The sequence below is a fragment of the Diuraphis noxia genome, unplaced genomic scaffold (assembly GCF_037042655.1).
Source record: "Diuraphis noxia isolate RWA-SAM2 unplaced genomic scaffold, SU_Dnox_SAM2 contig0004, whole genome shotgun sequence".
NCBI classification, from domain to species: Eukaryota; Metazoa; Arthropoda; class Insecta; order Hemiptera; family Aphididae; genus Diuraphis; species Diuraphis noxia.
Genome location: NW_028301714.1, coordinates 67,774,090 through 67,786,754, shown reverse-complemented (window position 1 = coordinate 67,786,754; position 12,665 = coordinate 67,774,090). Strand labels below are relative to the sequence as shown.

The window sequence follows — 12,665 nt, the reverse complement described above, 5'->3', positions numbered from 1 at the left end:
CAGAGATTCATCTAATGATAAGTTGATAAGAACTTTTTGACAGAGAATTCTAACATTTTTATTGTTTAGTATTTTTATCCTATGTATCATCTGCACAGCTGCTGTTCACTGGATAAGAATTCGTGTCGCAAAAATACACATTTACGAACCTGGATTTAATTAATTTTAAATTTACGGTAAATACTGAATGTATTGTCAAATTATACATTTTACATTAACTATCATAAAATAGTATTCACCAAAAATTTTACAGCTTATTATTATTTACTGTTTAATAGGTACTAAAATCTATCTATTCTATCGTCCTGACCAACAGAAATTTTCATAAATATGGCTGTTAGCCATTTTGATGAAAAAAGTGGTATTGTACCATGTAATACAGAATGGGGTAGATGGTGGCAAACTGTGGATGAATTACATATTGAAATAACACTGTCACTTAATACCAAATCCAAAGATGTTAAAGTCAATGTCACTAACTCAAGTATTACTTGTCAAATTTTAGGAAAAACTTTATTTTCTGTTAGTTTGCAACTATTGATTTAGCGTCATTGTGTTATATTACTACCCATCGTTGTCCTTCAGGGCAATTTATTTAGAAAAGTACGTGCTGACGACACTGTATGGACATTAGAAGATAATGGTACTTTATTAAACATTGTATTGACAAAAGCAGATTGTTCTGATAAACAAAATTTTTGGGAAGCTATATTGGAGGATGGATCATTTAAAGCAGATCCCCTTACATGTATTGAAATGATGAAAAAAATGGATTTAGAAAAGCTTCAAATGAAGGTATGCAAACTTATAAATCACTTTAAACAATAAAATTAAAAATTATATGCTATCTATGGTATATTTTACAAGAAATAAAAATCTAACTCTTCATAATTGTCGTTACTTAGATATACTTGTTGAATATGTTATCAGTTGAATTGTCATACAGTGTAAAACTTTAAGATATTGACCACATATTACAATTTATATTAGGTAATTTTATGTTTGAAATTTGAATTCATTTAAATATAGGAGGTGTTTATTATTTTTATTATTATTGAAATATAACCCTTGATTTTGTAGCCATTAGATTTTAAATTATTATTGTATATATTTACAATAATCAACAGGCTAAACCCATTTATATAATATAGCAAAAAAATTTTACAAACCATGGTACATAGAATCAAAAATGCAAATAATAACATGATATTTGTAATTTCAAAAACAAAAAATAATTCAACATTATACTTTGAATATAACAAATTTCTAGCTATATAGGTTAGGCAAAATATCTAAGACAGTGAGAATCCTATTGGCATTAAAAAGAGCTCTTGAAAAAAATGAATTAATACCACAGTTTGTTTTAAATGTTACTATGAAGTATGAATAAACAGAATTATGGACATTTATAAAGGATTCTTAATCCAATTAAATTTAAACTTCTGAGCAGTTATTATAGCAACATAGTAATTTAAAATATCTTGAACAAACTTAATATTCATTAAATCTTGCCTGATCAAAAGATAATATAACCCTTTGAACTTCTGAATCAAAAGCACAGAATCACTTGAGATTGTACTGTTAGTGACTTTGAAAATTCATTTTAGAAATATATATCAGATATTATATGATAATTTAAATTAGATGAATAATTAGTAAACCAAATTCTAAATTAGATCTAACTAGAACAGTATATTCATTTTTTTAACACGAAGAATTTCTACTGTGCTTAGTATTTCTGTTTATAAAACCTGACGTCTTAAATGCTTTGTCATTTTATAATTTAGTAGCTGAACCCATACATTCTGTAGCCCATTAAAAATCCTACCTCTTATAATATGTCTCAAACATAGTGTGTTAAATTTGTTTCTTGTAATTTTACTAGTAGTGTACTTTTAAACATATAAATAAATAACAGTTAAAATATACTAAGTAATAATCTTACAACAATATTCAATTTAGTTTATCATTGTGTGATTTTATTCGTTTTATCGAGAAAAATCTGACAATTCAAATATTCGATTGCATGATATTTGGGCATTTTGTTTTTTTATTTCAGCCTATCTTTACCCATAGGTCTAATATATCTTTGTACCAAATTTCATTGCTTATGATAGAAATTTTTTTTTTTATTTATTAATTTATGTGTCGGAAAAATTTATTTATGTACCCACCAGAAGGAAGATCAAAAATTATTTTATATCCAAATGCACCTAAATAAATATCATTGAATTGAATACTTCAATAATTATATATATATAATTATTCATATTCATATTCATTTCATATAATAATATTATTTTCTTACAAAACAAATAAAATTGCATAATGATAAACTAAATTGAATATTGTTCAGTTATCGACACATTGACGAGTAATATAGCTTATATTTTAACCGTTATCTATCCATATGTATAAAAATACACTGCTAGCATAATCACGGCCCACGGGTAACGATTTTAACACACAGTTTGAGAGATATAAGAGGTAGAATTCTTAACAGGCTATGAAGTGCATGGGTTCCGCTAGTTATTAATATTTATAACATAATTCAAATTATAAAGGATGTGTTGGTGAATGGTGATTGATTATTCTTAGTAATGTTGTTTATTGTTAACTAAAATAATTAAATATATGAAAACAATTATATCATGTATTTTCTTTTCAGATTCTATAACCCATAAATATTCTTTATAATTATTGAAAATAGGTAATTAAAATGTGATTATACTTTTTGTGAAGTTACCTTGCATGGATATGCACTCTAATTATGCGATTGCATTTAATAATAATATGCAATATTTATTGAACTAACAATTCATGACTTCAATATTTTAATATTTAAAAGATATATATTTTTATCATACCCATAAATATTAATTTTTTATACTTTTATACTTTTATAGAATCATAATAAATAATAATATTGTATTTGTGTACTAAGAAAACTAAACTAAAAAATTTGTTAAAAATGCTTTTTATTAGAATAAAATTGTTCTTATAAAGCAGTGTTCGTGAAACTCATTCCTAAATGCTGATAATTTGATAAGTGCATTTAAATTGTACATAATAATGTTCAGAACAAATTTAAAAAAATATATGTATAGTCTTATTGTATTGCTTAATTTTTAAAGGTAAATAAAAATAGAAATCTATCTTAAACAATAATTTTTATAGTTTATAAAGATAATACAGTAGTAATATTTTAGCAAATATACTTAGTATTATGTAATTATTAATTAGTTTATTTCCATACAGTTTAACCTACTTGCTATACCTACTAAACTCTTATATGATTCAGTTTTTAATTGTTTTGTTTATTATAATTTAACTCTAAAGAAGACTAAATTATAATTTGTTTAAAACTTAAAAAGTTAATGCTATTTTATTTTTATTTAATATACTATATATTATATACTACTGTGATAAATGTTATATATTTATTGTGATATTTTAATAGCAATAATCTTGTATGTTGAATAATATTGTTTTCATAAGCAAAATTAAAAATTAATCAATTTTTTATTTATTTGAGCTATTTAATTATGTTTTAGTACCCGGGAATGGACTTCAGTAGATCAGAGCTTCAGAAAAATTACGACTCAATACCAGGACTCAATTAGGTTTAGATTTTAGTTATGTATCTAGATTCTAAACTAAACTTTTATGATTACATTTGAATTTCTAACTACAAGAATATAAATAATGACAATGCCAGGATTAGAACTTATATTTATGCCATTAACCAAAAATGTAAATTATTCATATTTATTTATCATAATGTAGACTTACACTCCTATTGTACCTATTATTTTAATTAAAACTTTCATAGTTTGTCTCTTATTTATATCTATCACTAAAATTTCTTATATGGAGTTATAAAATTTCTTATGTATAGCATTAAAAATTAAAATTATTGTAACTAAGTGTGTTTTTTTACTATTGATTAGGTGCATTTAATACATATCTCAATGTTTTGTGTGAAACATTTGATATTTATTCATACATTTTGTGTTATCCACTAAATATAACAAAACATAAATAATTTCTTGTATTAGAAATTTGATTTTGGTGAACAGTATTAGTTATGTCTTGAATATCAAACATTTATGCATGATATTAATATATTATAAAAGACATTCAATATCCATTTACAAAGTGAAGTTTATATCATACTTACAACCATACTATATTTAAAAAATTTATAGTTGATAGTAAAATGTGTTTTTCTTTTTGAGCTAAGAATTATTTTATTTTATTAGAAATGGAACAACAATAAACATTTAAATATTATTATTATTATTATTATTACTATTTTTTATTTATACATATTTCATGTCTATATACTTATATACCTATGCATTAAAAATCATTTTATTTAAATAATCTAAGAGACTTCCCATCCACACTGTATTATATTAAAGACAACTATAATACTAATTTGATACTATTGTTACTTGTTTAATGTTATATTATTGTGTGGACATTATTTGTATGTATCTAAAACAGAATGTATTGACTATTGATATATATAGTCATTCCCTTTGCTAAGGACTTATTAATTATTAGAATATGCGTAGACCTTAAGTGTGAATTTAAAAAAAAATTTAGTTTATTTATAATTTAAAATTGTCTGATGATTTTTAGTTGTAATTATACGTTCAAATGCTTTTTTTTAGATATTTTAATTGGTATATTATTCCTTTTTTTATTTTTATATATTTATAGGTATATTAAGTAGCAAAAAATTTTAAAATTGTTTAATATTATACTATAATTTAAAAAAAAAGTTTTTTATTTGAATTATAGGGAAATGCTAGATTTGAATCACCTAGTCTGTATCCTAACTTAAAGCATACAATTCTTAATTGGAAAATACGCTATAATTTATAAGAGGTAGTTATTAAAATAAAATTTATTTTACCTTGTCAGCTTGACACTATGATTTTATAAGTGTGGTAAAAGAATTTTTACTTCTATAAAAAAACACAATTTTCATCTATCTTACTATTTAAGGTATTTTAATAAAGTCTAAAAAATCAATGTGGATTTCTGTTCTGAAAACTCAATAATACTATTGCCAAAACTCAGGTTTAATATTCCATCATTTTGGATTGATGATATATTCACAGAAAATCTAAATATTACAGCCCAATGTTGATTCTTAATTTTCATCAATCAAACCTTTCTCAGTTTGGCGGTATGGTCTCAATGACTGGGAACCCCTCCCCCCCCCCCAAAAAAAAAAAAAAAACATTTATCAGTTTAATGAAGTTATTTGGAAATCCTTAATTTTTGTTGAAGTCTTAGAGACGATTAACACTTGTAATTTCAAAACATATCTCTACGATTGTGTACTACACAAATTAGTCTTATAGATAGGACACAGCACAGCTAAATAGTGTGAACTGGAATCGTTGAAACACGAGTAAGTTTAACGTTTGTTTTCATATAATTTTGGAGCATAAATTTACTTTTTAGATATGAATAAAATAGTTATTATTTATTACCACTAAAAATCTGATAATCGGGTGATGTAAAAACATATACTTATTCCCAAAAGCACAATTTATAAAATTCGTGAACCCTAACAATCCAAATGTCATCTACGTTTCACCGTGTCAAGTTTAATATGTATTTATTTTGCCTATACTACACGCCGCCGGGTAACACCTTAGGTTTGCGCTAAGTATAACGCTTAGTTATTATACTCATAGACGTAGACATAGGGGATTTATGTGTAATAGATCCCACTAAAAAGTTTTTGAGATTTTAAGTAGAGTTATGAATGTATTGATTTAATAACCATATTATTTTTTTTTCCTGTCATTAGTTTTTGGGACAATAAAAATGCAGTAATTGGTATAAATATTTTTTATTAAAACTCCTTTAAACATAGGCAATATAATATGCAGTAAATCCAAAGTAAATCTTCACGCGTATGGATGTTATCATTAGTTCTATGATAGTACATGTGTATTATCATAGAACAATATTATCAATATAAAAAATGTGCCGATTTCTCGATCATTCTGAAATTTTGAAAAATGTTTAGGCATTATAATATTATACCTATTTGTAATGTTATTAATGTTAATATCATAATTCACAGACATTTGTTGTTGAATTAGAGCAATAATTGTATTTAACTATTTATTCAACAACTATGAATAACTTGGTTTTAAGCTTAAGATTTTCCCGGAATATTAAATGCATTCAGTACTTGAATGTTCGATTCTACTCAGATTCTACTGTCAGAGTACGATTTGCTCCAAGTCCTACTGGTAGATATTTGATTATTATTACTTAAATTTAATCTATTTAATATTAAATATAAACATCACTCCGCCAGTTTTATCATATTGATTACTAAGATATAATTAAAATCTACAAAAGTATATCCATCTGATTTGAAATTTTTTTTCATTTAGGACAGTTACATTTAGGTGGATTTCGTACAGCACTTTACAATTATTTATTTGCTAAATCAAAAGGTGGTAAATTCATTTTAAGAATTGAGGATACTGATCGTACAAGAGTAGTGGACGGTGCTGTAGAACAACTTCAAGAAGATTTGAAATGGCTGGGAATTGAATTTGATGAAGGACCTAGTAATAATGGATCATATGGTCCATATATTCAATCTGAACGCCTGGAAAATTACCAGTATAAATTAAATGTAATATTTTTTAATTTATACGATTCATATTGACTTCGTTTTAAGGAGAAGAACACAGCAATTGTTAAGTGCTGGACATGCCTACAAATGTTATTGTACCGAGAAAAGATTAGAGCTTTTAAGAAGAGATGCATTACGTACTAGAACTATTCCCCGCTACGACAATAAATGTAGACATTTAGATGATGATGATTTAAGAAACAATGAAGGGAAAAAATATTGCATCAGATTCAAAGTACACCTTAGACTTTTCTTATTTATTTAACATATTTAATGCATACGAAATTGATCTTTAGTTGAACCAAAGTGATGGGTTTTTCAATGATCTAGTATATGGTCACATTGCAAGAAATGTGGCAGCTGTTGAAGGAGACCCAGTAATACTAAAATCTGATGGTTTTCCAACTTATCATTTAGCTAATGTTGTTGATGATCATGATATGAAAATTACACATGTCCTTAGAGGTGTCGAATGGCAACCATCAACATCTAAACATATGTTACTATATAAGTTAGTAACTCAGCAATTAAAGAAAAAAATTATTATTTATGTACTTGTTCCTAACAATTTAATCATATAACAACTTATTTAAACATTCTAGAGCATTTGGTTGGAATCCACCAAACTTTGGACACTTACCATTGTTGATCAATAAAGATGGTACAAAACTTTCTAAGCGTCAAAATGATATAACCATTGACGCATATCGTCAAAAAGGCATTTATCCTGAGGCACTTTTAAATTTTGTTATTAGTTGTGGGGGAGGATTTGTTCAAGATAAAGAAGCAAATAATGTTTACATAAAACCTCTATCAGAACTTATTTCTAAAGTGGGTATGGAGTATAGTTTCAAAGTTAAGAATATTAAAATTATTATAATTTTCATATAGTTTGATATAAGCTTAATAAATTCAAATTCATGTCAAGTCCCTCTGGATAAGCTTGGACATTTTAATCAAGCTCAATTAAAAATTGAATTAAACACAGATTTAGGAAGGAAACGAACAACTGAAAAATTAAAAAGTATTGTTCAAAATACATTTTCTAACGAGTAAGATTTAATTTCACTGTTTTATAGTAAATTTCTTTTAATTATTTAACTAAATTCACAGTAAGTGATAGATAGAAACTAAAAAATATTTTTATTATTTATGTACTCTATATTGTTATAAGGTAAATTATGTATATACATTTTTATTTGCAGCAAATCAGTAGAATTAGATTTGTCTGAAAATCATTTAAACAAAATACTTAAGTGGAGTATTAATAGAATAACAAATATTAACGAACTAATTCATGAAAACTATAAATTTATTTGGTTAAAACCATCAGACTCTGCTATAAAATCTATGGATTATAATAAAGGTAAAAAAAACATTTTTACTATATAATAACATAAACAAATATTTATTAAATATATAATACACAGTTTATTATGATTTTGTTCTAATAGATATAGTAATCAAACTAAAACATCATTTAATAAACATAGACGATTTCACTATTGATAATTTAGGAATAGTATTAAAAGAATTTTCAAAATCAAACAATATTGTATATAGTAATTTAATGAAAATGCTTCGCAACATTATCAGTGGATTGAAGGCTAGTAAATTTATAATTAGATCATTATTTATTTTAAAATATTTTTTTTATTTATATATTCTTTTTTGCAGCAAGGTCCAGGTGTTAGTGAAATAATGGTAATACTTGGCAAAGAAGAAGTGATAGCCAGATTAAATAAAGCCTGTTTAAAGGGCTGAACAATATCTAATTTTACTAATAAATATGTTTATTTTAACAATTATGTACTAGCAAATATGTAATGTGTTAACTTTTTTTGAGTAGTTATTTACTCTTGTCATCTGGCCCCTATAAATAAAAATAACATGTTTTTAATTAATTTTAATTTTTATAATTATTTTTCTTTTAAATTTACATTTTTTTCATTAAAAACCATTTTTTTCAAAGATTCCAGTGGTTCTTTCACATAATCCATCAATGAAAAGAATAATTCTTTCAAATCAGGTTTGCTACTATCTTCAGTACTGTCTGACTGGGACTCAGCTTTTGGTAATGGCAATGATGGTAACTCATAACCGGTTAAATCCTTCGTTACTAAAACAAAATAACATTCAGATTCAGCACTTAATTCATACATACTGAGTGATTTGCTGGCAATGTTTACTCTTCTTTTATACTTGAATAAAGAATTATGTTCTATAACGTATTGGTTTTTAGAATTTGTAATTTCTAAAAATGCTTAGATTTTTCTATTTATCTTAATAGATAAAAGGAATGTTTTCTGGAGGCATAAAATCATTTTTTCAAATGAAAACCATACATTTATACTGTTACTACTACCCGTTCGATTCAGATGAAAAAATCATCTACTTAGTATTTTATAGCAATAAGTCTAAGAATTTGAAAATATAGTCCTTATATATAAATAAGAATTTAAAAAATCAGAATATTCATAAATTTATTATTTAAGGAATAAGTTATGGTAAATTTTCTAGGAGAATCCCACAGTAAAATAAAATTATTTTATTACTAACCATTATTTATCAAATGATAGGACACAACTGAATAACGTTTGATGATTTTAGTAGCTTCTTCAGATTCTTTTGGATAACCAATATAAAATGCTGCTGTTGCTCCAGTAGTGGAGTAGGCTAGTTTTTTAAACTTTCCTTTTCTAGCTGCTATTAACAAGCCAGCTAAACCACTTCCTGCCACAAATCCAGCTCTGAGTGCAGAATTATTTTCTTGCCTCAAATCGCCCACAAAAGCTTAACATTTAACATAAATAATTAATTACAATACGTAATACAAATTTTAATTATGGTTAGATGTGATATTAATATTCTAAGAAATGGCCTAGTAAAAGTAGATATTAAATATAATCAATATGATTTTGTTATTTATAATATTAAGTTTATTTATTTATTATTATAAGAAAATAAATTGCATCCTTTCTCTCATTGGTTAATATTTAAACATTTTTAACATAATATATTACATACAAAAATGTTTATATAAAAAATTTAAAATATAACTAAGGAATATAGGTGCCAAGCAGTGCGTTATATACTTTAATTTAAATTTAATGATAAAAATATAATATCTAATAATAAAAACAACTAACTCGTATATTGATTATGCCAAATATAAAATGTTCTCTAGGTTCTGTGTATATAAGAAATGGTAAAAGCAAATATAAATATCAAGTGTTGACAGTAAATAATATTAAATTACAATGTTTAGTAAAACAATTTAAAAATAAAAACAGATGTCAGTATTTTTTTAAATGTATTTAGAACTATTAGTTTTGGAGCTAAAAATTAATCTTGCCTAGTTTTTTTATTGTGTACCAGCATATAATAATTTAAAGTAGTTTAAAAACTGTTGTCTTACATAACACTAAATGATTGTTTAAATGTTTAAATTGTTAGACCTATAGGTCTATAATATATCAATATTTATCTATAATTATAAAAGACATATAAATAAGAGATGATACAATATATTATTCGAGAAAATAATTTAAGCTCATACATTTTCATTCTAATGTGTTTTTCTGCAACAAGTATCTTGGTAAAAACCATTGAATATAATATTGTCAAATCTGTGACAATCTATGTATATTGTATATACTGCCCATGTATCATAAAGTCTTAAAATGGTGGAGGGAGTCACAGCAGTAAAGTAATCAAGATTATTATGCAGACATTGTGACATGCTAAAATGTTTGGGACAGTTTAAAGTATCTCCAAGCCAATAGATTACATACATGAATACTTGACCTCAGTACAAAACTTATTGTTTGTGAAGCCAAAAATCTATGAAATTTGATACTGGTAAAAAACAAAAATGTTTGACTTCATTATGTTTGTAGTAGCAATAATCTTGTATTACATTTAGTCAAGTACCAACTAGAATACATAATCATTTTTTTACTTACAAAGAAAGTATTTGATATTAATATTAAGGAATTAAATTTAAGTATGTATTTACATTCTGTGTGGCTAGCCCCAGTCTGAATAAAAATGTATATTCTATCTTTGACTTTGGACCATTGTTGATTTAGACTGACAATTTCTTCTCTAACTTTTTGAATTGAACTTAATGCTATAGTTGGTTGCCAGTTATCTTCTATCTCACTGCAATTTAAATTGTTATCTTTAATGTATGACTTTATCGGCATACAGCATATTTAATGCTTGTTCATAATATTATTATGCAATTATACAAGTACTCACGTTTTCTTTTCTTTAGTATCATCGGGGTATATTGATAAATCACTAGGTCTGACAAGTTTGGGTTCTTGTTCATCCTTGGCTAATACTGCTGGTATTACCGTATAAGCATAGGCGGATAATAAAAACCCATTGGTTGCAGTCTAATATTAAATAGAAATGAACGGTTAAGTTTTTAAGAAAACACACAAGAAATGTTTTATTCCAATTTTAATTATAACATCATTACACTTACTTTATTTTTAATAATGTTTTTAAACTTCATTTTTCTTAGATCAATCGCCAATGGAAAACAAGTAGACAAAATATACAACTAAAGTCTAAAATACAAGTAGTGATGAAGAAGAACAAGTAGGTGCAGAAATTAATTACTTATTAAAGATAATGTTTTATTTTTTTGTGACACTTTTGATAAGAATAAAAAAAAAGTAGCTACAATCACAGAATGTAAATTGTTGATAAGATCATAAACTACAACCACAGAATAAGACAATCAGAATGGACACTGATTATAAAATATACAGCAAACATAGGATAATAACTAAATCAATGACGCCATGTTTTTGGAGGACAAAACAGTGTGACCTTTAATGAGAAAAAAAACTATGTTGCATCATTATATAGTAATTTTATTTGAAAATTCAAATTTTGTCATTAAATAGTAAATTTTCTTACAAAATAAAAATAGTAAGTATAAAACAAATTACAGAAACCCAATATTATCTGTAAATAGTATATTTTACAGTTTTGTACATAAAAAAAAAAAAAATTAAAAATAGTTATAACAAATTATTAAAACTCAATATTGTCATTAAGCAGTAAATCTAAAACGTCATATTAATAAAAATAGGGTTTAAAACAAATTATTGAAACTTAATATTATCAGTAAATAGTATATTTTGCAGTTCTGTACAAAAAAAAAAATAAATAAATAAAAATAGATTTAAAAAGTTAATACATTTCAATATTGTCATTAAGCAGTAGGTATATCACATCATCCAAATAAAAATGCTTGGTTGTAAGATAAATTATTGAGTCTAGATAAAAAAATTATAAGTGAGAAAGAATATCTAGTTTCCTGTGCTTTCTAGGAGCAGAGAGTAAATCTCTATTAATTTTTTTGATAGCATGAAAAATCCTTAAACGTAAGTAAAGGTTTTTAAGAAAATCAACTTTAAAATTTGAACAAGGATGATTAAATGGTACATTATCTATTAAATTTTTCAATTTCATTCCTACATTGTTTTCTATGGCCAGTGTTGGAAAATTTGTTATAAATAAATTATCAAGTTCATTAATATAATTAAAAAACACATCTGATGGTACATTTAAGTTACCGAAGTTTGTAGGTTGATCATTTTGGTACGCTTTCAAATGGGTGAATAGAAATGATTCATCTAAGTAGTCTTGGCTTTTGGAAAAAGTTAAACAAGTTTCACAGGTATGCTTGTCAAGACATTTTTTTAGTAAATATCCACAAACATAAGTAAGAGCATTTCTTGGTGTTAAATCTAATTCCCTATAGTCTGTAGTTCCAATTTTTAAAGAATTGTAGTTGATTGGTGACTTTTCAGGAAACAGTACTGACGAATTAATTAATGGAGAAGTAGTTTCTCCGATGTTAGTAAGAATTTCATCTAAATCTTCTAAACAGTTGGACCCTTCAGAATGCTTGAAGTAGTTAAGAAAAAATATCTTTTTGAATGCCCAAAGAAATTGAATTGGC

General features: G+C 25.1%; 3 protein-coding genes across 6 annotated transcripts; 2 read left to right on the top strand and 1 right to left on the bottom strand.

Annotated features, from left to right (window-relative positions):
* Positions 1-37: 37 nt before the first annotated feature.
* LOC107170308 (nudC domain-containing protein 2-like) lies at positions 38-4,686 on the top strand. 2 transcript variants are annotated; one of them, XM_089225365.1, is made up of 5 exons: positions 38-176; positions 279-522; positions 586-795; positions 2,669-2,710; positions 3,555-4,686. In XM_089225365.1, the coding sequence occupies exons 2-4, from the start codon at positions 331-333 to the stop codon at positions 2,675-2,677; spliced, it is 411 nt and encodes a 136-aa protein (XP_089081491.1). In that variant the 5' UTR covers positions 38-176; positions 279-330; the 3' UTR covers positions 2,678-2,710; positions 3,555-4,686. The 2 variants fall into 2 exon arrangements, with proteins under 2 accessions (XP_089081491.1, XP_089081490.1); XM_089225364.1 differs by lacking the exon at positions 2,669-2,710 and having other exon boundaries at positions 51-176.
* Positions 4,687-6,021: 1,335 nt separating this feature from the next.
* Positions 6,022-8,501, top strand: GluRS-m (putative glutamate--tRNA ligase, mitochondrial). Of its 3 annotated transcripts, XM_089226023.1 has the most exons (9): positions 6,022-6,284; positions 6,432-6,666; positions 6,725-6,914; positions 6,976-7,190; positions 7,282-7,510; positions 7,571-7,731; positions 7,885-8,045; positions 8,134-8,285; positions 8,357-8,501. In XM_089226023.1, exons 1-9 carry the CDS (start codon positions 6,167-6,169, stop codon positions 8,441-8,443), a joined length of 1,548 nt encoding a protein of 515 aa, XP_089082149.1. In that variant the 5' UTR covers positions 6,022-6,166; the 3' UTR covers positions 8,444-8,501. The 3 variants fall into 3 exon arrangements, with proteins under 3 accessions (XP_089082149.1, XP_089082148.1, XP_089082150.1); XM_089226022.1 differs by having other exon boundaries at positions 8,134-8,501; XM_089226024.1 differs by having other exon boundaries at positions 6,023-6,284; positions 6,437-6,666; positions 8,134-8,501.
* On the bottom strand, positions 8,452-11,336 carry Mic26-27 (MICOS complex subunit 26/27). Its single transcript, XM_089226025.1, has 6 exons — positions 11,175-11,336; positions 10,943-11,082; positions 10,698-10,843; positions 9,239-9,472; positions 8,620-8,798; positions 8,452-8,552 (listed from the first exon to the last, which is right to left on the bottom strand). Exons 1-6 carry the CDS (start codon positions 11,202-11,204, stop codon positions 8,529-8,531), a joined length of 753 nt encoding a protein of 250 aa, XP_089082151.1. The 5' UTR covers positions 11,205-11,336; the 3' UTR covers positions 8,452-8,528.
* Positions 11,337-12,665: the final 1,329 nt, after the last annotated feature.